The sequence below is a fragment of the Choloepus didactylus genome, chromosome 17 (assembly GCF_015220235.1).
Source record: "Choloepus didactylus isolate mChoDid1 chromosome 17, mChoDid1.pri, whole genome shotgun sequence".
Taxonomy (NCBI): domain Eukaryota; kingdom Metazoa; phylum Chordata; class Mammalia; order Pilosa; family Megalonychidae; genus Choloepus; species Choloepus didactylus.
The window spans coordinates 62,642,162-62,664,909 of NC_051323.1; the positions used below are offsets into that span (position 1 = coordinate 62,642,162).

Below are 22,748 nucleotides of genomic sequence, written 5' to 3' on the forward strand. Positions count from 1 at the left end.
CCTTTACATAAATTCCATTCGGAAAGTAATATGGCAGGAGTCAGTAACTATTTGGAAATTGAAAGGGAGCAGATATTTTTGCTCTTGTTTTCCATTCTTTAATATTCAGAAACAGTAAGTTGTTTGTGATGTGTCCACCCTTATCCTTTTAAGCTGTGTAATGAGCTCTGTCCAGGGGAAAAAAGCACTCCGAACCCCTTTTATTCAAAGTGTGGCCTGTGGACCAGCAGCATCGGCATCTCCTGGAAGTTTGTTGGAAATGCAGAATCTCCTGCTGCCCCAAATCTACTGAATCCATATCTGCAGTTTAATAAGATCTTTAGGTGACTCATGTGCCTATTAAATTTCAAAAGAGCTATTCTAAACTTAGGGAGGTATCTTGAGTAATATGGAAACTTAAATTCCAATATATACCTATAGAAATGTGACCGTGAAATTCTAGGACTCATACATTTCTCCAGAGAGAATAATCTCACTGATTTGATCAACTTGTAAATTTTGAGCAACCTAATTTATTGTGGGTGGTTGGGATGGTCCACAATAGACCCATGGCTCAAGGAAATACAGGTTTTTAAGATAGATGAGGAACTGTGAAATAACCTCTTAAGTATTGTAAATTGCTTTATTATGTGGCATCTTTTCTCACACTGCACACTATTTGCCATTCATGCCATCTTTCAGTCACTCATAATACTCAACGCCCATTTATGGGTCCAGCTCTGGATAAGGTATTGGGGAGGGCTTTCGATGAAACAGATATGGTATCTGCCCCCTGGAATTTCTGTACTCCACTGGGTAAATGGATTTTATATCTAGAGGGAAAGAAAAGTATGAAATCATTGCTATGAGAACAGAATTGTTATAACATAAAATGTTGATCATGAAGAGTTGTAATGAGGGATAAAGTAATATCTTAAAATCCATTTGACATGAATTTTTTTTCTTTTTTCCCTAATATAGAACTTTTCTATCTTTCTCATAAACTGGTGGATTTATATCCTAGTAATCCTGTAAGTGATGAAATCTTTTTTTCTTTATTTAAATTCTTACCTAATTTAAGAAAACATTTAACTAGTAGACAGTTTATATTCAAGTTTAAGCAAATTAAGCTTTATTTTAAAGTTTTGGAGCAGATTCTCCTAGTATTCAAGATAATTAGAAAGCATTATTAACCTTTTCAGTGCAGGCAAGTATTTTTTTAAGCAATAAGTTACAACAAAGTCTTTATTTTATTCTGATTATAGAAATTATACATGCTTATTTTAAAAAATACTTAGCATACAGAAAGATGTAATCCTGAAAGTGAAAGTCATACCCCCATCTCAGAAGTAATGCTAATAATTTAGTGGCTTCCTCACATTGTATATATAAACTTACCGAATAGTTCATCAATTGAATCAGTTTGCCTTTCAAACTGCTATGGATGAAACTGAGAACTAGAAACTGAAAATGCAATCAGGGACTGAGTCCCTAAAGACAAAAGTCAGGAACCAGGGTCTAGGTCTCAGATAAGACAAGAATCTGTACCTTAGACCAATGTGAAAATAATTTATAAGGGTGTGAAACTAGTATAAGAAAAGTCTGAGTCACGATCCAGAGTCAGAGGAGTAAGGTAGAACAAGCTGATTTTTGAAATATGAAGTTCTTATATCAAATGCTAGTAGTACGTGATTGAAGGCATCTTGAGAGAGAACTGTAGAACATCTGTCCTTCTCATATAGGTTCCTTAGTGGACAGCCTGTCTCTGAGTGAAATTTCTAACTTGAATTAGAATATGTGATGTAGGAACATCTAATTCATCCTCTGTCTGGCCTGATTTGTTATAAATTTTCAATTCAAAGTTAAGCAACCTTAGTTATTGTAAATTTTGAACATTTTAGGTATCTTGGTTTGCTGTAGGATGTTATTATCTCATGGTTGGCCATAAAAATGAACATGCCAGAAGATATCTCAGGTATGAATTTATTTTCTTCCTCCCTCCTCGTGAAATTTTAAGAAGTGATTTCTTGTTCATCTGCTTCAATGCAATAATTAGTACTTAAAATACAGCATGAAAAAATGTTTTCTTCAACAGATTCAGTTCAGTTCAATATTTATATACCTTTCTCTTTATAAGAGACTATGAGAAGAAATAAAAGAAATCATGGTGTAGATCTTGTTCTCAAGGAGCTTATTAATTTATTTTACATTTTATTTCTAAATGAGAATTTATGTGAAACAATAGAGAATGATGTAAAACAGTTTGAAAGTTTCTGTCTCTCATTTACTGAGATGCTAGTAACTGTTTAGGACTTCTTTTGTTAATAGTTGTGAAATTCACTAAATATGACTATAAAACAAAATTCTTGGCAAAGTAAACTTGTTCATATAAGGATTTGCTGTAGTTTTAGCTTAAAGAATACCATGCAACCCAATCGGGCTACTTTACCAGTGTTCCTTGAGTATAAGAATATGTCTAGTAAATGAAGAATCAATTACATAGAAGGATTTTAAGTATAATAATCCCCATGATTCCCTCTGTGCAGAGAAAATAGAAAATGGCCTCTAAGGGAAAGAATATAACTTTTGGAGTCACACTTGTACTGCTGTCCAAGTTCTGCTGTATACTAGCTGTAATTCCTTTGGAAAGTTAATTTCTCCAACTCTTTCTTTCTTCCTTTCTAAAATGGGGTTGATGTAATACTTGTGTCCTTTGATTGTCAGGACAGTTGGTAAGCTGGCATGAAAGGAGCCTTCACTAGAAAGAAAATAGGAAGAGCCCTCTGGTTAGTTGAGTGTTTAGCATTTTAGAAAAACTTACTTGTGCTTTTGTCTGGAAGTTGAATTCATATTGTAAGATTTCTTTTGAAGTATGATTCTCTGATTTAGTATGACTTTCAGTGATGTACTCTACATGAAATGGAAAACATTTGGGTGAAAGAAAACTTGGAAAATAAAATGTCAGGAAGTAGGAATGTTATCCTTTGTATTTTCCTCTTTTATGATGTGTTTTTGTCCCCTGTTGTGGCTTAACCATCACCAGTGTATCCAGTGATTGGAAACAATTTATTTGTTGTCCAGTCCGTGTAACTAGTGAATCCCTTACCACAACCCAAAATCTGTCTTCCTCTGTTATCACCAAATTCAGTCCCATAGTCTAGGCTTTTAGTAATGCTGTAAAATGGATCACATGAGGTGGATTACCTGAACAAGGTGAACAAGAGCCAATATACAAGCTTCAAATTGCATTTACTGTTGGGGTCTTCATAACTTTTTGCTTAAACCTTTATGTGTAAAAACAGTAATGCCTGGGATGGCAGAAAGTTCAGAAATCCTTTGTGCTGGCTCATCACTCTCAAATGTATTAAAATTGTTGCTTTAAGACAAAAATTAAATTGGGATTTGAGGAATTGGTCACATTTTTCTTATTACCATAGTCTATAGTAGAAACTATTCTTGAATGAAGAATTCTCTGAATTAGAGATTACTACTAAAAGTGATTTAATATTTTTAATGTTAAAGTACAATATAGTGAAAGGAGAGCATATGATACATGAGATAGTATAGTGTTTGAAGCCAAACCTGGTTTTGAATTCCAGTTCTGTGATGAACCATTTAGCCTTGGGCAAGTCACTTATTCTCCCTGAACTTCAATATCCTTGTCTTTAAAGTATAAATAAAGTTTTTCTCACACATTAGAATGAGATGATGCATATAAAGCATCTAACATGGTGTTTCGCACAAAGTAGCCCTCACTAAAATGGTTGTCGCTGTTGCTGTATTAACACTGTTAATACAAATTGATGTCCCTGTAGTAAGTAAATACTTGTCAGTTCTATATAGAATGCTCAGATTCAGTTATAGACCTTTCTTTTAAAATTTTGCTTGTACTATTAAACCTTCTTTTAGTTCAAACAAATTAACATAAATATTACTTTAGTGTTTAATATATTGATAACTTTTATTTAATTTTAATGTCCTTGAGGCCATCTGCCTACCTAAAAAATAATTTAACAAATTAAGAATAAATGCTGTATTACTTGAATGAACTCTTTTGTTTTAGCAAAGCTACAACACTTGAGAGAACCTACGGGCCTGCTTGGATAGCCTATGGGCATTCATTTGCGGTTGAGAGTGAGCATGACCAAGCAATGGCTGCTTACTTCACAGCAGCACAGCTGATGAAAGGGTATGTCACAAGCAAATTAATTAAATTCCATGAAAGGATTTTTTTGCTAACAAAATGTAATTGCTGTTATTACTTTTACTGGCATTTGGTTCCTAAACTAAACTAATTAAAAACATACCACTAGCATCTTGTCTAGTAGCTTATGATCATAAAATAATTATGGAAATGGGGGAGGGGTGCACTGATGTAGTGAGCTTGCCTAGAAATTTATCTCAGCCAGTGCATGGAAGGAAGTAGGAAATTGGCCAAGGGAAGAGAGGAGTACAGAAGTCCTTTTTCACTTGCCTATTCAAGATTGAAAGTATTTGTAAGCAAATGGTTGTTATTTATATCCTATCTATTCCCAAAGGGTATTTGATGTGGCCTAGTGGCAGTGCAGGACTACATCTGCCAATGTTCTAGATACATATCAATATTATATGTATTGATATAATTAATATCAATGTACATTAATGGTATGTTACTTTGGGGTATAGAGGGTACAGATTACTCCATTGACTCTTGTTGGATTCACCATTGATTAAATCTTGCAGCATTCTTTCACATGTGCTGCCCCTACTGTGTGGTGGCGCAATCCCTTGTGTGAAGAGATAGTAAGAGTGCAAGAGGGCTGGTCCTGGAGTTAGATTGCCTGGATTCAGTGCCTGGCTTTTCCTCTCAGTGCCATGTGATTTTAGGCAGATTTCTTCCCCTCTTAAAAAATAGAATAATAGAGGTGACTATTCAAAGGTTTATTGTGAGGAATAATAGAAATAACGCAATTATAGATTGTGAACAGTTCCCATGAAGAAAGCACTTAATAAGAGTTAGCTACCTGTCTTTGCTTGCTTGCTTGCTTTTTAGTATTCAGGGCAGGATCATGTATTTATTAATCTCTATTGTCATTAGATTTGGCCTATCTTTTCAGACTATTGTACTATTTTTGGAACCCAGTTCTGCATCCAAATTATTTGTCATATTAAACTTTTTAAAGTCATGTTAAATGTGATATGGGTCTAGGGTCTGGTAATTTTTGTTTGCTACTCTGAGTCTTTGCAAACTATAGAATAATTAGGTGTAAGTTCCTAGCTAAGTATCAAAGCCCAATGATAATTAATGACATGAGTAGTAACTTTGTGTTTCCCAGTCTAACAAACATTATCTCAAATTTTCACATCATTTAATCAAGTTAAGCATTATTTTTCTCTCAATGTTCATTTCCCCATCAGGACAGCTTTGCATTCCTTTAATTTCCCATATCTTTGGGCAAATACTCAAAATTGGGTAAATCAATCTAAATTTCCTTTGTGATTTCTTCTTTGATCCATTGGTTATTTTAGGACTGTGTTATTTAATTTCCACATGTTTCTGAATTTCTCAAATTTACTTTTGTCATTGATTACTAATTTCTGTTGTGGTCAGAAGACATACTTTTTGTGATTTCAGTTCTTTTAAATTTATTGAGGTTTGTTTTATAGCTTAACTTATGGTCTCTCTTGGATTGTATTCCATATGCACTTGAGAAGACTGTGTATACTGCCATTATTGGGTGGGGTGCTCTATAGATGTCTGTTAAATCTAGTTGGTTTATAATGTTGTTCAGGTTTTCTAGTTCCTATTGATCTTCTGCCTAGTTGTTCTGTTATTGAAAGTAGGCATTAAATCTCCAACTATTTTAGTTGAATTATCTATTTCTTCAGTTCTGTCAGTTTTGCTCCATGTATTCTGAAGCTCTGTTATTAGGTGCATGTATGTTTGTAATTATGCCTTCCTGTAGGATTAACTCTTTAATCATGATAAAATGCCCTTCTTTGTCTCTAGTAACAGTTTATGTCTTAAGGCCTATTTTGCCTGACATTAGTATAGCTACTCCAGCTCTTTTAGTTACTATTTAGCATGGTATATCTTTTTTTGTCTTTGAATCTAAAGTATGTCTCTTATAGACAGCATAGAGTTGGGTCATGGTTTGGTTTTGTTTTTCCATTCTGCCAGTCTCTGCCTTTTGAAGTATCTGATTAAGGTGTTTTATCCCTTACATTTACTATAATTACTGATGAGGTTGGATTTACATCTGCCATGTTGCTATTTGTTTTCTATGTGTCTTAGATCTCTTTTGTTCCTGTATCCTTCCATTACTGCTTTCTGATGTGTTAAATATATATATTCTAGTGTACTATTTTAATTCCCCTGACATTTCCTTTATCATATTTTTTTTTAGTTCTTTTCTCAGTGGTTTTCCTGGGGTTTATCATTAACATCTTAATAACAATCCAGTTATTAACTTAATTTCAGTAATGGGCAAAAACTTTTCTCTGTAGCTCCATTCCCTCCCCACTCCTTTTAGTGTTATTGTCACACAATTTACATTTTTATACATTGTGTGCCGATCAATGCAGATTTACTATTATTGCTTTATGCAGTTCTTTTAACTTAGAAGAAAAAATATTTATAAACAAAAGTACATTTATATTGTCTTTTATATTTACTTATATAGGTACTTTTACTTTTGCTCTTTATTTCTTCATGGGGATTTGAGTTACTGTCTAGTGTCCTTTCATTTCAGCCTGAAGGACGCTCTTGAGTAATAGGGCTCATCTGTTAGCAATAGATTCTCTCAGTTTTTGTTTATCTGGAAATGTCTTAATTTCTTCTTCATTTTTGAAAGATAGTTTTGCTGCATATAGATTTCTTGATCAATCATCTTTTCCTTTCAGCGCTATCATTATGTCACCCCCATCTTCTGGCCTCCATGGTTTCCGATGAGGAGTCAGCTGTTAATCTTATTGAGGATCCCTTGTATGCGATGCATTTGTTTTTCTCTGGCTGCTTTCAGAATTCTTTTTTGTCTTTGTCTTTTGATGGCCTGACTATGATGTATCTAGGTTGGATCTTTTTGAGTCTATTTTATTTGGAGTTCATTGAGCTGCTTGGGAAGTTTTTGGCCATTATTTCTTCAGATTTTCTTTCTGCCTCATTTCCTCCTTCTTGGACTACCATTGTGTGTATGTTGGCATATATGATGGTGTCCCATGGCTCTCTGAGGCTTGGTTCATTTTTCTTCATTCTTTTTTCTTTCTGTCCTTCACACTGGATAATCTCAAGTGACCTATCTTCAACTTCACTGAATTGTTCTTCTGCCTACTCAGATCTGTTGTGCCTCTCTATTGAATTTTTCATTTCAGTAATTGTACTTTTCAAATCCAGAATTTATTTTTGGTTCTTTTTTACAATTTGTTTCTCTTTATTGATATCCAGTGTTTGATGAGACATTGTTCTCATGCTTTCTTTTAATCAGTACCCACTGGGGGGAATAGAATGGGTTTGAAATGCTCCAAAAAGACCCATTCCCATTGAACTATCACTTTTCATCTGTCTGGAAGTTTTTGTCTAATAAACGTAACATTTGAGCTTCTTTGGGGATAGTTTCTGCTTTGTTTCCTCTGTATAGGCCATACTTTTCTGTTTCTTTTCATGTGTGCAAGTTTTTTGTTGAAAACTAGACATTTTAAATGATATAATGTGACAACTATGAAAATCAAATTCTCCCCCTTTCCCAGAGTTTGTCGTTGTGGATGTTTGTTTGCTGAGTAATTTTCCTGGACTAATTCTGTAATGTCTATCCTTTGTCATGTGCAGGCTGTTCCATTAACTTAGTGATCAACTCGGTTACCTTAGTGGTTTCCTTAAATTCCTTGAACATTAAGTCTCCCACCCTTTGCCAAGGGGCTCCTTGTGCATGTTGAGACACATCTTCAGCACTCAGACATGCATTTTACAATTCTGCCTTAGCTTGCACTTCCTGCTTGTGCAGAGCCCCAAGGTCAGACAGAAGTGAGAGAAAAAGCCATCTTAGGTTTTTCCTGGGCATGTACACAACTCTGTGCATGCACTATTTGTCTTCTTCTAGATCCCCAAGAATATGTTGTAGCTTTTCAAAGCCCCCTTTGGATATCTCATCCACACCCCACCTCTGATTTTCCTTTTAATTTTTAAAAGCCTTTCTCTTGTTTGCCTCAACTGATGTAGCCACCTCAGGTAGCTCCTGATGTTAAATAATTGCTGCTGATTGTTTTCAGCAAACACCTTGAGGATAAGGCTTTTCTTACTATATGAGCTCTATGGTCAAATAAATAGAAGTCCTGTGAATGGGGCATTTCCAGGGAGCTTCCAGATAGATGAAATAGTGATAATTCTCTGAGGATGGAGCTTTTTAGAGAGCTCCAAATCCATTTCTCCCCTCTGTTGGCTGCTAGGGGCTGATTCTCATAGCTACCATGGTTGTGAGGCTGCCGGTTTTCAAAACTGCCAAGGACCTGGCAGACAGGAATAGAATAGGGCAAGTTAAGACTCTAAAAGCTCACTCTTTGTAATGAGATTGAGTAAGTGCTCCTTTGATTGTTACAAGCTTTAGGTTAATTTCCAGAGTTGTGAAAAGTTGATTTGATTTTACCGATTTTTGCCAGTGTTTTCATTGCTTCTGTGGAGGAGTGGATTTTCAGAGGTCCTTACTCTGCCATTCCACAAATGCTTCCTCTGGGTAAATATTTTTTAAGGGTTCTTGATGATCCTTCAGTAGATGATAGAATCTTAATTTGATTCATGACCATAGATTAGAACCAAAGCATATGTCAACTAGTCAGTAAGTATTTATTAAAGCTCTTAGATCCTTCTTCGGATTTTACATTTGCTTTAATGCAATCCAGTTGTCTGAACAGATGAAAATTCAGTTAAAACGTGATTAGTGCTTACTCTGTGCTCAGAGGATGGGTAAATTGAATTAATATACATGACATAGTTAGAGAACTCTTTGGTGGAGAACCGATAACAGCTGATTATAATGGGAGTTCACAGAAGGGAAAGCCATTTTGGTTAGAAAAATCAGAAGTAGTTTCATAAAGGGAAGTGGAGCTTGAACATGGTCTCAAAGGATAAAATGGTGCTGAATAAATAAAGCAGAAAGAAGAAAAGCAGTCTAGGAGCATGATGTTAGCCTGGAGGAGGGAAACAGGTAGAGAAATGTCAGGCCATGAAGATCTGCCCTCCTGTTTTAGAGATTTTCATTTCGTTGCTTTTTTTTGTTTGTTTTGTTTTTGTTTGTTTTTGTTTGTTTCACTAAGGAATAATATAAAATATAGAAAGATAAATAAGTTGGTGGTATATTCTAGAAGTGGCAACAGATTAGTCTAAAAGCCCACTGGGAACTCATTAAATTGTTGGAAAATCAGGAGTGTTAAAAAAGTTAACACTGTGTTTTTTGTTGCAATAGTATGTTTTCCTTATTTTTCAGAAAGTGTTTGAAGTTGATTAATTTATGCTAATTATAAAGTTTTTCATGTTGATCATGTAAAATTTTCTAACATTTTTAGGTGTCATTTGCCAATGCTGTATATTGGATTAGAATATGGTTTGACCAATAACTCAAAATTGGCTGAAAGATTCTTTAGCCAAGCTCTGAGTATTGCACCTGAAGATCCGTTTGTTATGCATGAGGTTGGTGTGGTTGCATTTCAAAATGGAGAGTAAGTACCAAAGGCCAAAAGCCCATTCTGTTTCCTTTTTGTAAACAGAGTAAAACCTCAATCACCAGAGTGCAACTGATCAGAATAACTCTTCAGTAGATTTTGATTATGTGGTATTCTAGGAGAAGGGGGCAGAAGATTAAAAAAAACAAACAAAAAAAACCCAACTTGGATTTCTTAAAAATATTAAACTCAGGTTTTAGTCCTCTTTTCATCTAGACTACCATAATCTGTTAATTACACTGCTGGACAGTTATTGTTATATCTTCAAATCATTGATATTCAACAATATGGCCTTGAGGCACTACAGAATACTTACTCATCTCTACATAGATTAGAAGTTGGTTTAGTACATTTGAGAATGATTTCTTCAACCTCTGAAACAAAAACGTTTTGTGTTTAGTTACCAATTAATCAGAAAATTAAACTAATTAGAACAACCCAATCTCTGAATCCTGTTGGTAGAGGATTTACTATACTCTTAAATGCTCTTATATACTCTTAGAATAAATAATTCAGTAACATACTTAAAAAGAAATTATATTTAATCCTTTGCATTAAGTAAGTTGGTACTTCTCCAGTGTTTTGTGTGTGTGTGTGTGTGTGTGTGTGTGTGTGTATGAGAGAGACAGAGAGAGAGAGAGAGAGAGAGAGAGAGTTTGTGTTTGTGGTCTAGAAATTGGATTATCTAAGTATTTAAAAAAAAGTTTGTAGATTTTTTGTTTCTATGTATAGTGATATTTTGTGTGTGTGAGTCCAAAGAAAATATTTTGATGTTTTGAGATGTAAACAATTTTGTGATACGGCATTCTTTAGTCTAAAACAAATGTTACAAGACTAGAGTGTATGGAGAAAAGAAGAAAGTAAGTTTGTTTATTTTAGAATAAATTTATTTTTTTGTCTCCCTTGATACACAAATAGAGAACTTGGAGTAATATTTTTCCTAACCATCCTTAATCTCTGAAACTATAAACCATTAACATTGTATTTGAATACAAAGTGGATGCTTTCTGAGTTAACAGTAGTCTTTTAAGAGCTAAGAAGAAAATTGTTGCAGCTTTCCATGTCTTTAATTTTTCTGTCACAATGGTAGGTTAGACCTGAATCTTGGGTATCATAGATTTCAAATAGAAAAAATTAAATCTCACCATCAGTAAGTTAAAAACTAGGTCCTTATTTCGTGTTAATTTTAATCAAATTATTAGCACAATAACAAGGTTGTCTGAATGAACTCGATTCCATCCAGTTTTCATCCCTTTGGATACTGTAGAGAAATAATTAAATTTCTTATGGAAATTAGCACTTTTCCATAGCATACAAAGGAATAGAGTATTGCTTCCTAGCCTATAAGTCAGCACATATAGTGATATTTTAATATAATATCATCTTAAACCTTGAAATCATGTGATTTTAATACCAGCAAATTAGTAATTTATCTGACTTAAATTTGAAATGTAATAAACCATTTCCTGCAGTTCAGTTTAGTACTACTAAAAAGAGATTTTCAAATTTTTCTTAAATGTTTATACTTGCTAATTTTGAATAACCTTCAACCTTTCTTCCCCTATTTTAGCTGGAAAACAGCAGAAAAATGGTTTCTTGATGCTTTGGAAAAAATTAAAGCAATTGGGAATGAGGTATTCTGTATACATCTGTAAACATATATATATATGTGCACATACCTAAGTGTGTTTTTGTTGGATGAGGAAAATAACACAAAATCCTTCTTGACTAGAAGTTAATCACCTAATATTTGTCATAACAAATGGCTTGTTAATGTTTTAATTGCCAGGCAATTAACCTTTTCAGTATATGGTGAAAGTGAGTTTGTTTCTAATTTAGAGGGCAGGTGTTGGGTGTGTGCTTCTTAAGAGGTTCCTAGTGGTAGTGGTAGTAACTGGAATATGTTAGATGATTGGAAACTAGACATATTTGAGAATTAGTAGAAATTAGTGGGCACGGTAACATCTAGTATAATATAGACTTCTCTGCAACTTAAAATAGACTCATCTGTGATTGAAGAGATTAAATGCAGCATGACAGCAGTTTCTACTACTGCAGAAACAGGACTAAATGTTATTAAAATTCAGACCTATCATTTGTCATTTCCTGCCTGTTCTTAATAAGTGTTTAGGTCTTTCAGTGTTTGAAAATAACTAGGCTCTGTGTGTAAAAGATGTATCCCATGGATTTGTGCTCATGAATTAAATAACTAGGAAGGATGAGTATCACTGGTATTATTTTAAAACAACAACAATTTTAGATATAAAAACTTCCATAGGTAAGTTTTTAGTACTGTTAGTACTAGAGCCTGTTAGTACTCTTCTGATCCCTGATTCTTGTTACTAATAGCTAGATTTTTTTGTCTTTTCTGATTTTTACTTCCCAGTTTCATTTTATTCCTGTTTGTACACAGTTGTTCACAGTTATTACTTCTGTTGCTAGTTCTTTTGCACTGCAACAAACAAAGCTCCTTTAGTCTCCCTGCCAGGTGTCAATCTGCCTATCCTTGCAAACATAGCTTTTTTTATTTTGGTGTCTCATTAATTGTCATATAACCTTCCATTTGTTTGCACATGTGTGTATACATAGCATATTCTTGCCTCAGCTGAGTCTTGTGTGGTTCTGGTAATACATGTGTTTTGTTATTATAAGGTTGCATTTTCAAAAAATTGAATGCCTTAAGACCTTGCTACTCAAAGTGTGTCTCCTGAACCAGCAGCAGCAGAATCACCTGGGAGCATGTTAGAAATAAAAAATGTCAGGTCTAACTCCAGACTTACTGAATCAGAAGCTGCATTTTAGCAAGATCCCCTGGTGATTCTAATGCACAATAAAGTTTGAGAAGCACTTAAGCCACAGTTGTCTTGAAATTATATTCTTTCATTGATGATTCAGAGGGCACTTTGGAATCTTACAGAAATTTAAAGTAATAGTTTTAAGTATGAAAGCACAATACTATTGAAGTATCAAAATGCCCATTAAGGAGTTACATGAAGAGGGAAGAAATACTGTTTGACTTTAGTTATAAACTGCAGCAGATGTCAGAAGAACCATAGGAAGGCAGTATTGCCTAAGTATCATTAAATGATGTGTTTTTTCATTCTCATGGACTGTGTGCCTCCTAGAGCCATTCTCAATAGACTTACGGAGTTGTAGCTCAGATTTATTATTCATTTGGTTGCCTGCTATGCCATAGGGAACTAGTTTGATATTTCCTCCCCTTATGTGTATTGAGAATACAAACAATTAAATTGGTATTAATAATACAGCACACAAAAAGGGCTATGACTGGGGAAATGACGATACCCACACAGAGGGACAGTTAAGAGAAGGCCTTCCAGATAAACTGTCTCACTCAGTCCTGAAGGATGCATAGCTGTGGGTCAGGCCAAGGTGAGGAACAAGTTTGTTCCAGATATAAGGACTGGTATGTACCAAGCATGGTGTCTTTGGAAAATTGGAGCTAGTTCAGTATGTCTTGTATTTTGAGTTCACAGAGAGAGTCAAGAAATGGTGCCAGTCAGTTTAGCCTGACTCATTAAAGGCTTTGAAAATAATGTTAAAGGGTTTGCACTTTATTCTAATGACAGTGGGAAAATATAAGGAGTTTAAGAAGGGAGGCTGTATGCTCAGACTGTATGATTGGGGTCCCCTTTATGGGGAAGGTAAGGGTTAAATGGGTTGAAGTTCTGCTAAGGAGGTAGAATAAACGAGACTTGGTAATTCTTGGCATAAGAGAAGTAAGGGGGGAGTGAGGTGTGATACTTGGTGCATTTACTGAGTGTGGTAGAACACTCAGAAAGATGAGATTCGGGGTCTGGGGTGGCAGGAGAGGTATGATAGTTGGGCAGTTGACGCATTGAATTTGAAATGCTTGTGACTACTCTAAGTAGAAATTGATAGGCAGATGAATATAAATATCTGGGGTTTCAAAGAAAGCTCTGAGCTGAAAGTTCAAAATTTGAACTTCTGAAGCATGGCTAAGCTTTGACAAGATTTTGTTAAGCACTATTTCCAGAAATAATGTAGTCCTCATGAAGGCTCATCTAATAGGGAAGAAAGATGAACAAACCAACAGATGCTCTTGCTTAGTGCTGAGGTAGAGTCTTACACAGAGTGCTGTACCAGCACGGAGGAGAGACATCCAACTAGCATATGATTATGGGAAATAATTCAGTGTAAAGAAATCAGTTGGAAAGTGATGTATATAACTCAGGGGTTTGATGCTGCTTTATGTTTCAGGTAACAGTTGACAAATGGGAACCTTTGTTGAACAACTTGGGACATGTCTGCAGAAAACTTAAGTAAGTGAAGTTGATCGTTTTCAGAAAGATACTTTGTGACTAAGAGTTTACTGAACTTTGTGTAGCCTTTTCTGTATTTTTATTTCATGACCTCCTCCAGCTTCCTTATACTTAGCTGCTCAGATAAAACAAGTGTCAAAATCACTTGTTTTTATTATTATCTCTGTTGGTATAATTTAATTTTAGAAACTAATATTTATTTAGAAATTATAGCTATAATTATAATAACTGATTTTTAGATTACAAGTTTTAATGTCTAAAATTAATTTAGAAGAATTTAGAAAGTAGAATATGATTAAAACCACATCCAGTAGAAAAATGGGGACAAAAACTAAATGAAAAAATAGGGTGGGAGGTGGGGATGAGTTGGGTGTTCTTTTTTACTTTTATATTTTTATTCTTATTTTCACTTTTTCTGGTACAAGGAAAATGTTCAAAAAATAGATTGGGATGATGAATGCACAACTATATGATGGTACTATGAACAATTGATTGTACACTTTGGATGATTATATGGTATGTGAATATATCTCAATAAAATTGAATTTAAAAAAAAAACCGCTTCCATATTCTAACTCATTGTTTTTGTCTAGACTCTAGTTTTGCAGTGTGATAAACAGGTAGCAATTGAAAAATGGATTTGTTGGTTAAATAAGTTTGGAAAGCTCTGAGTACACAAAATTAACAGGTTTTTTATTGCATGAGTATTTAGAGTGTTTGCTACACATTATTAGCTACAGCATTTCTGAAACTTAATTGAACACAGAACCTTTTTATTGGAAAATTTTTACAAGGCAAGTATTACAAAGAACTTTGGGAAACTGTTTTGAGAAACTCTTTTGGACCTTAAAGAAAAACTCCTCAGTTGCTTTTAAACATGCATGGTGTCGGGGGGAGGTTTACCTCCACATAAAAGAGGTGACGCTGTTGATTAAAGAGTACAGGACTGGGAGTAGCGGGTCAGGGTTCTTGTTCAAGTCTCTCTTGAAGTATCAAAAGTAAAGCAACAAATACTAATGCAGAGTGAGCAGTGCCAGGAAAATACATTTGAAGGAGGTGATGAGATGCATGAAAGTGAAATACAGAGGAAAGTTACAGTCTAGACTCTTTATTCTAATACAGGAACATGTTTCTTATATTTTTACATATTCATCTTAGTCTTCAGAATTTGGTAATTTTACTGTACCCAATAATTATTTTCTTCTTCCTTTTTTTCCTCCCCCTCCCTTCAAACCCTTTTCTCCCTCCCTCTCTTGTCTCCTCTCACAGAAAGTATGATGAGGCATTGGATTACCATCGTCAGGCATTGGTGTTAATTCCTCAAAATGCATCTACCTATTCTGCCATAGGATATATACACAGCCTGATGGGCAACTTTGAAAATGCTATTGACTATTTCCACACAGTATGTCTTTTGTTTGCGTCTAACTTTAAAACTGGTTGACACTTACCATTTTTTTTAAAGAGATCTTTTCTAGGCAATGTTTTATGTCTTGGCCATTTTAAAATTCTTTATGCAGCCTTATATTTTATTTTCTTTAGAGAGAGAAGCATATAGATGTTATATAGTGTTCATCAAATTAGGAGCAAATGTGAGACTTGGATTAAGTGTGCAGTGAGGTATATAAGTACCTGATGAGAATTTGATTAATTAGAACCAAGAGTTACGTTTAGGCTGGGGAGTGCAGAAATGTCTGTTGCACGGTGAGAGCCCTGTAGGAGTCCCCAGTGTTTTATTTATAACTCTTATAATTAATTTCCTTAGATCAATTTAGTAGATGAACAAAACAATCTGTGCATTTATCACAAGGAGAAAACTTCTTAATCCATATATCACATTTCTTCAACTCTACAACACAACTAATAAGCAAAATGATTACAAAGAAAGAGAAAATGCTGCCAGTTGAATTTTAACATAATTCTTTCCTGTCACTTAAATTTTTTACACTTAGAGAATGTGCTCTTTTGGACATATTATAAGACATAGATTTTCAGCAGCTATCACCCTAGTACAGACATAAAAAGGAAAATATAAGTGAAATAAATTGGCTATTCAATTCTCCACAGTCAGATCACTTTTGTACCCAGATAATCAAAATCCTTGCTTTCCCAAAATACTGTCCTTGGGCCATCACAGATATCCTTGACTCTGGAATTTTTCTTCAAGCCACAGACAACCATTCCTCAAATTTTGGTGGTGCTACTCTCTTGATTTTACTGTGATCAAGTGTCAAGGATTTTAGACAACAACCAGGATTCATGTATCTTCTTTGAATGTTCCTTACTTGGTGCAATGATCAAAATGTCGGTTGTCAAGTCATGCCACCAAGCATAATAACCAAATTCCTGCTGCACAGGCAGTGGCACCCACCTCATGGCTGCTTCCTGGCTGATTGCAATAGTAAGCCATCACCTGTAAGGCATCGCAGTTTCAGAAATGTTAAAATTTGAAAAAATGTGAGTCTTAGAATCAATGATTTAATTGCTTTTGGAGGAAGATGTAAAATAAGAGGAAATGCAAAATTTCAAAGGTATATTCATGAGTGATTCATAACTGATTTTCAGGGGTTGATTAAAGTGTTTCAGACCCTAATCCCAGATGAAGCCCCAAAGTGCTACTATGATAAACAGAATACTAAGCTAGTTAGAACTTTGGACTGAGCAAATGTTCTATAATCTTGTGTAATCTTTCAAATATGTATATTTCAATATGGTATAATTTATCTCTCTTCTGTGATTTAATGTAGGAGACGTAGAGGACTCTGTGTGGGCATATAGTTTTTAAATCTTTGAGGGGTGGAACTCAAATGTGAAAAAATAGAAGAGTGTAATGAACCCCCATGTACCCATCACCACGCTTCAAAAATCATCAGTTTGTGGCCAATCTTGTTTTAGCTACGTCCCAACTAACAACTCCTCTGCTCCCCTACCTTTGATTCCCTGGAGTATTTTGAAGTGAATCAGTGCAGAAATATTTTTAAACAAAAGAGAAGGAAGTCCATTTTTCTTTTAACAATCATTCTGAATCTTTTCTGGCAGGCCTTGGGTCTTAGGCGAGATGATACATTTTCTGTTACAATGCTTGGTCATTGCATCGAAATGTACATTGGCGATTCTGAAGCTTATATCGGTAAGAGTACAGTTATTCCTCTTGGTGTTGTCAGCCGGTTTTTAGATTATTTATTTTTGTAGTCCAGCTCTGTTGAGGCTTCTTGTCAAGTTCTTGTCTACAGTTCTATAAGTTTATGTTTCTAACCATTCCAATTACACTAATATAAAAAACTGCATTTATTTTATTAGAACAATGCTGTTGACAATAGTGACTTAACAAGTATCCATTCAGTTTGAAGTTGAGCATTTCCTGTGTGAAAAATACTGTTAAAAAAATGTGTAAAGCACTGTGTAATAGAAGAATCTATCTAATTGCACCATGGAAAAACAGATTAAATTAGATTTTTCTAATAAACTTGAATGAAGGGACTCTGGCCTTAATATTTTATAATGTAGGGTATAGTACAATATTAATCTCTGCATTTCAGTGGAATACTAATAAGTTGCCTTATTTTCTCACAACAGAGAATTAAATTTTTTTTTATGATAAGACTAGAGATAAGTTTAGAGGAAATTGCTGTAATTGGACACTCATTTAATTGCAAAGGTATTATAATAGTAGGAGTCTTGATAGAGGTTAAAATGTGAGATCTGGACCTTGTGTTGGCTGAGATTTCTGTGATAGGACACAAAGCCATAAAAAGAAAAAAAATAATAAATGTTTTAATGTTCATTTAAAAATAGCATTAAGAGAGTGAAAAGCCATACCATAGACTGGGGGTGCTACAATATATAGACTCCTCAATGAACTTGCATCTAGAATATAAAAAACTATAGATCAATAAGAAAACGTTAACCTAATCCAGAAATGGGCAAAATACTTGAACAGGTGCTTTACGAAAGAGAATATCCAGGTTTTTATTAAGCAAATGAGGGTGCTCAACATCATTTCATATCAGGGAAATGAAATTAAATATAATTAGGTATCACTGCATACCTCCCATTTTGTCTAAATAGTAAAAATACTGATAGTATCTAGTGTTGTTGATGATATGGAGCAACTGAAGCTCTTACATATTATTATCAGTGGAGTTACAGGTGAGTAAAACCTCTTTGGAAAATTGTTTAGCATGTCTCCTAAAGTTAAATATAGGCCTACTGTATCAGTTATTTTGCTGTGTAACAGACCACTCCAACACTTGGTGTCTTAAGCCAACAAAAATGCCCTGTTTCTCATGGTTCTGTGTATTGATTCGGTGGTTCTTTTCTGGTCTCGCCTGGGTTCACATGTGTGGCTGCTGGCAGCAGGTGGCTTGACTAGGGCTGGATGGTCTGAGGTGGTCACACTCACATGTCTGGGACCTCAGCTGGGAGAGCTGGAGTGGCTAGGATGGCTGGGTCTCTCTCCACATGTCTTATCCCAGTGTGGTGGTCTCAGGATTCTAAAGGATGTGAACTAAAACTTCTAGACCTGTTAAGCCCTTATTTGAAAGTTGTCAATATCACTTCCAAATTTTATTTATCAAAACAAGGCATGTAATTAAGCTCCTAGTCAATGTGTGAGGGGACTGACTACAAGGGCATGGATCCTGTGAGATGTGATTCATTGGAGAATATTAACATAATGATTATCGTACTGATCTTATAATGTAGCAGTTCTACTCTAGGTATATACCCAACAGAAATGTGTGCCTCTATCAACCAAGAGTCACATGCAAGGGTTGTTCATAGCACCTTTATTTATAGTAGCACCTTACTTAAAACAACCCAAATGTCTACCAGTAGAAGAATGGAGAAAAATTGTGGCATATTCATACAATAGAATATTGCATCACAGTTAAAACAACTAACTACTGAATCATGCAATAACATGGATGAATCTCCTAAATTTTGACAAAAAAAAAGTGCTGATTAATTCCATTTATAGGAAGATTAGTAATAAAGCTAATTGCTGGTGATAGAAAAGTCAGTATAGTGATTACTTCTGGCTTGGGAAGGGTAGCATTATCAACTCAGAATGGGCCCAAGGGAATCTTCTGCAGGTACTGGAAGGGTTCTTTGTTTTGGTCTAGTGATGTGAATATATACATACATGAGGATTCATTCAGCTGTATACTTAGGATTAGCACACTTAGGTCTTTTTATGGCTCAATTTAAAAATAAAATGAAAAATGAAGCTTGTGCTCTGACTTCTTTAAAGACCAGGGAATGAAATTTCAGTTGTGATTAGTCAATAGCCCTGTGACTTTGGGGCAAGATTGAATCTCAGTTTTGTCATTTGTTCACGGAGAAGTTGTGAAGCTTAAATGCAAAATTCATGTAAAGCTAAGTAAGATCTGGAAATGCAGTAAGACAGACATGTTCCTGTCCTCTCAGAGGTAACAGTCTTACTGGTAGGGGAAATTTCCTAGTTTATCATTCATTGCTTACTATTTTTATTTTAAGAAGGCTTACATGTCATAAGCTGCCAAAACACCTATTACTGAAAGCTATTAGATTGAACTGTGGAAAATTGTTGTTTTGTGTAGATCAGAAAGGATTGAACCTAAAACGTCTATTCAAAGTCTCTTCTATTCATTTTTCTTAAGATTTTGATATGTGGAAAATGTGTTTCCCTTCATTGTGATTTCTATATGCATATGATTAGTGACATCCCAGCAAGTGTACTACAGAGGGCCCTCATCTCTACTAACTAAGAAAAACGTAGTCCATAGGATTTAAAGGGGCTTCTGGCGCTGAAACTATGTGGGCATCTAAAAGCCTTCTCAACTTCTCTTTTGATAATGATGGAAAATAGAAGAAAAAGAAGAGTAAGAAGGAAAATTTTGAGAAAGAGGGTGAAAGATTTTCTTGGTTTGTTTTTGTCTACAGGAAAAAGAACATTGACAAATGAGAGAAGCAGTGTTATGTAATGTTGAACATGACAGATAAATGATGGACCTTCTTATTTTATTCTAATTATGGTGTTTCTTTTTAGGAGCAGACATTAAAGACAAATTAAAATGTTATGATTTTGATGTACATACAATGAAGACACTAAAAAACATTATTTCACCTCCGTGGGATTTCAGGGAATTTGAAATAGAAAAACAGACTACAGAAGAACCAGGCCTTGTACCACTGGAAACCTCAAGGAAAACTCCAGATTCCAGGCCTTCATTGAATGACACCTTTGAAATTGAAATGAATGAAAGTGACATGATGCTAGAGACATCTATGTCAGACCACAGTACGTGATTTACAACAGTGGTCCAAATTCCATTTTGTCATAGTGTAGGTTGGTATTTTCTCACATCCTTGTCATGTTTTAAGAATTTTCTATTTTTCAATATGAATCCAAACTACATGTCTACATTTAGGAGCAGAAACCTGCATTAAAAGACTGGATAGCACACCTTCGCAACAGATGTTTGCTGGTTCTACAAAATAGTTATACATAATGGAATAAAGAAGGTAAACCATATATTATGTCAATTTTTTTCCTTTATTGTGATACAGTATATATAACATAAAACTTGCCATTTTAACCATTTTTAAATATACAATTCAGTGGCATTAATTACATTCACAGTGTTGTGCAGCCATCACTACTATCTATTTACAAAATGTTTCATCATCCCAGTCTGTACCTATTAAGCTACAGCTCCCCATTCCCATCTCCCTCCAGCCCCTGGTAACCTCTAATCTTAAAATCTTTTTAAACTGTAGCTAGATCTTTTGTTATTACTGTGACAAATGTTGAGAGTCATATAAAATTGTTTACAGTACTTCTCAAAATTAGTTTCCAACACCCAAAAGTCATGATAGTATTTAAACTACCAAAAGCATAGTCTACTGGTAAGCCCATTTTGAGACATTTAAAAAGCCAAAAGAATTGAACAGATTTTGATGCTAAATTATAATTTTGTTCTATAAGATAAATGACTTAAAAATGATTCACTGTTTTCTTTAACTTCTGTATCCTAGTGTGTAGGAGATAAAATGAGTTTGAATTTTACCTGTTTTTTTCACACTTTAACTTGATGATGTATCTTTTTAACTTGGTAAATGTTATGGTCTCTGATGTTCTGTTTTTATGCAGTCATTTTAGCATCTTTGACACTTCCTCACATAAGATTGAAATAATTCATGTGAAATAAGCAGGTGATTATCAGTAGTGATGTGTCATTTTTAATGTAACTAGATTACTAAAAGCATCTGAAATCAGCTGTATCAGAAACTTGATTGGAATGATATGCCCATTTGTTAGGGTCAAGAAAGAAAAGCTCTTATAAAAAGTTTTACACACTTGGCAAGTGGTTTATTTCATGATATAAGTTGAATTTTTTGGTTTTAAAAAGCTTATATTAAGCTTTTTTTTTAAGATATATTAAGACTATCTTACTAAATCTCCAATCTTTAAACATTTTTTACGTCTTCACTGAAAGTAGCAAAATAAAAGTTCTTGCTGTGATTCAGAGGTGATAACTATAAGCAGAGATCTAATGAAGTACTCCAGCTCATTAAATGAAAAACTTAATTTTTAACATACCTCTTAAGAAAATTGGGGAAAAAAATAGCAAGGTTTTTACCCCTGACATTTATTTTAGAATGGAAAATAATTTTTAACCCAAGAAAATATTTCTCTTTATGAAGAATTGCTCTTTATTTGATTCAGCGAATTATAGGAGAAAGTTTCTGAAAATCAGTTTTAAGTCACTTTGGATAGCTTATTATCTTGGCTTCTGGAAGGTGGGTCGGGGCAAACCCTTTATTGCTCTAAGAACCACAGTTGTTCTTCAGCAAGGCTCATTTCTTCCATTAAGAAGCGGTTTTAGCTGTGATTATTTATTCATGTTCCCTCCTCAGACTCAGAATGATGGCCCAGGCATTTTACTTCAGGATCTAATTTTAAGGAATTTAATACGGTTCGTACATAGCAGCTAAAACTTATTAAGAATCTTAAGTTTGCACAGCCCCAGAAGTGAAATTGATAAATATTCTCTTCCATAGATGGAGCCTGCGGAGCCTATGGTGCAGTGTCTTTTGGTTTGCCTGAGTTATGTTAGGGTGCCCTTGCATAGACGAATAACTTGGTTAGTCTACCTCTGCAAGACCTTCTCTTATGAAGGAGGGAGGCTGGTCTTTTTGGTGCATAATATCTCAAGTGCATAATGATTTTTCCAAATATATCAGCTTTTAAAATAATCTACTGACTTGGGTGACTACAAGGAATGCTGGTTCTAACCTGGCACATCTAAATGAATCTTCTTTCAACTTCACTTCCATTTTCAGTTGATAACCATGATTTCATTGGCTTCATCTGAAATCACTCAGTCACTCAGTTAAACCATAAGTTCCTCCCATACTGCATGATATATCAAATTACTTTCAAAATTATTTTCAAGATGTAGATTACCTTGCAAATTATTTTGTTTCCTGCATTTACAGTTTTTCAAGTATAAGAATTTGTATAAAGCATTTTCCTTCTTTTTAAGGACAATGCTGCATAATCCAAATCCAGGCTTTTTACATGTTGAAGTCTTGGCCTGTGACTGCAGTAGAGAGGGATTTCTCTCTTTACACTTTATAGTAATTAAAAATAATATTCATAGAAAGCATTTTTGTAATGTTCTTGTACTAAGACAGTAGTACACAGTGGATGTGAATGTAAAATCTACTCTTGTCAGGATATAAAATACCACTCATAGGCAATTGTGAGGATTCACAGAAATGTCCTAATTG

General features: G+C 34.5%; 1 protein-coding gene across 5 annotated transcripts in view; it reads left to right on the forward strand.

Annotated features, from left to right (window-relative positions):
• CDC16 (cell division cycle 16) overlaps positions 1-22,748 on the forward strand; it is a 62,652-nt gene that overhangs the window by 27,749 nt on the left and 12,155 nt on the right. For 3 of the 5 annotated variants that reach the window (XR_005212306.1, XR_005212304.1, XR_005212305.1), the window contains exons 14-22: positions 961-1,010; positions 1,881-1,954; positions 4,043-4,168; positions 9,514-9,666; positions 11,240-11,303; positions 13,912-13,973; positions 15,243-15,378; positions 17,013-17,103; positions 20,002-20,477. Coding sequence is in view for 2 of the 5 variants with exons in the window: in XM_037806531.1 (XP_037662459.1) it covers positions 961-1,010; positions 1,881-1,954; positions 4,043-4,168; positions 9,514-9,666; positions 11,240-11,303; positions 13,912-13,973; positions 15,243-15,378; positions 17,013-17,103; positions 20,002-20,261 (1,016 nt within the window). In the remaining 3 variants the exon portion in view is untranslated. Of the gene's footprint in view, positions 1-960; positions 1,011-1,880; positions 1,955-4,042; positions 4,169-9,513; positions 9,667-11,239; positions 11,304-13,911; positions 13,974-15,242; positions 15,379-17,012; positions 17,104-20,001; positions 21,312-22,748 lie in introns of those variants that run through there. The other 2 variants (XM_037806531.1, XM_037806532.1) reach the window with 2 other exon arrangements.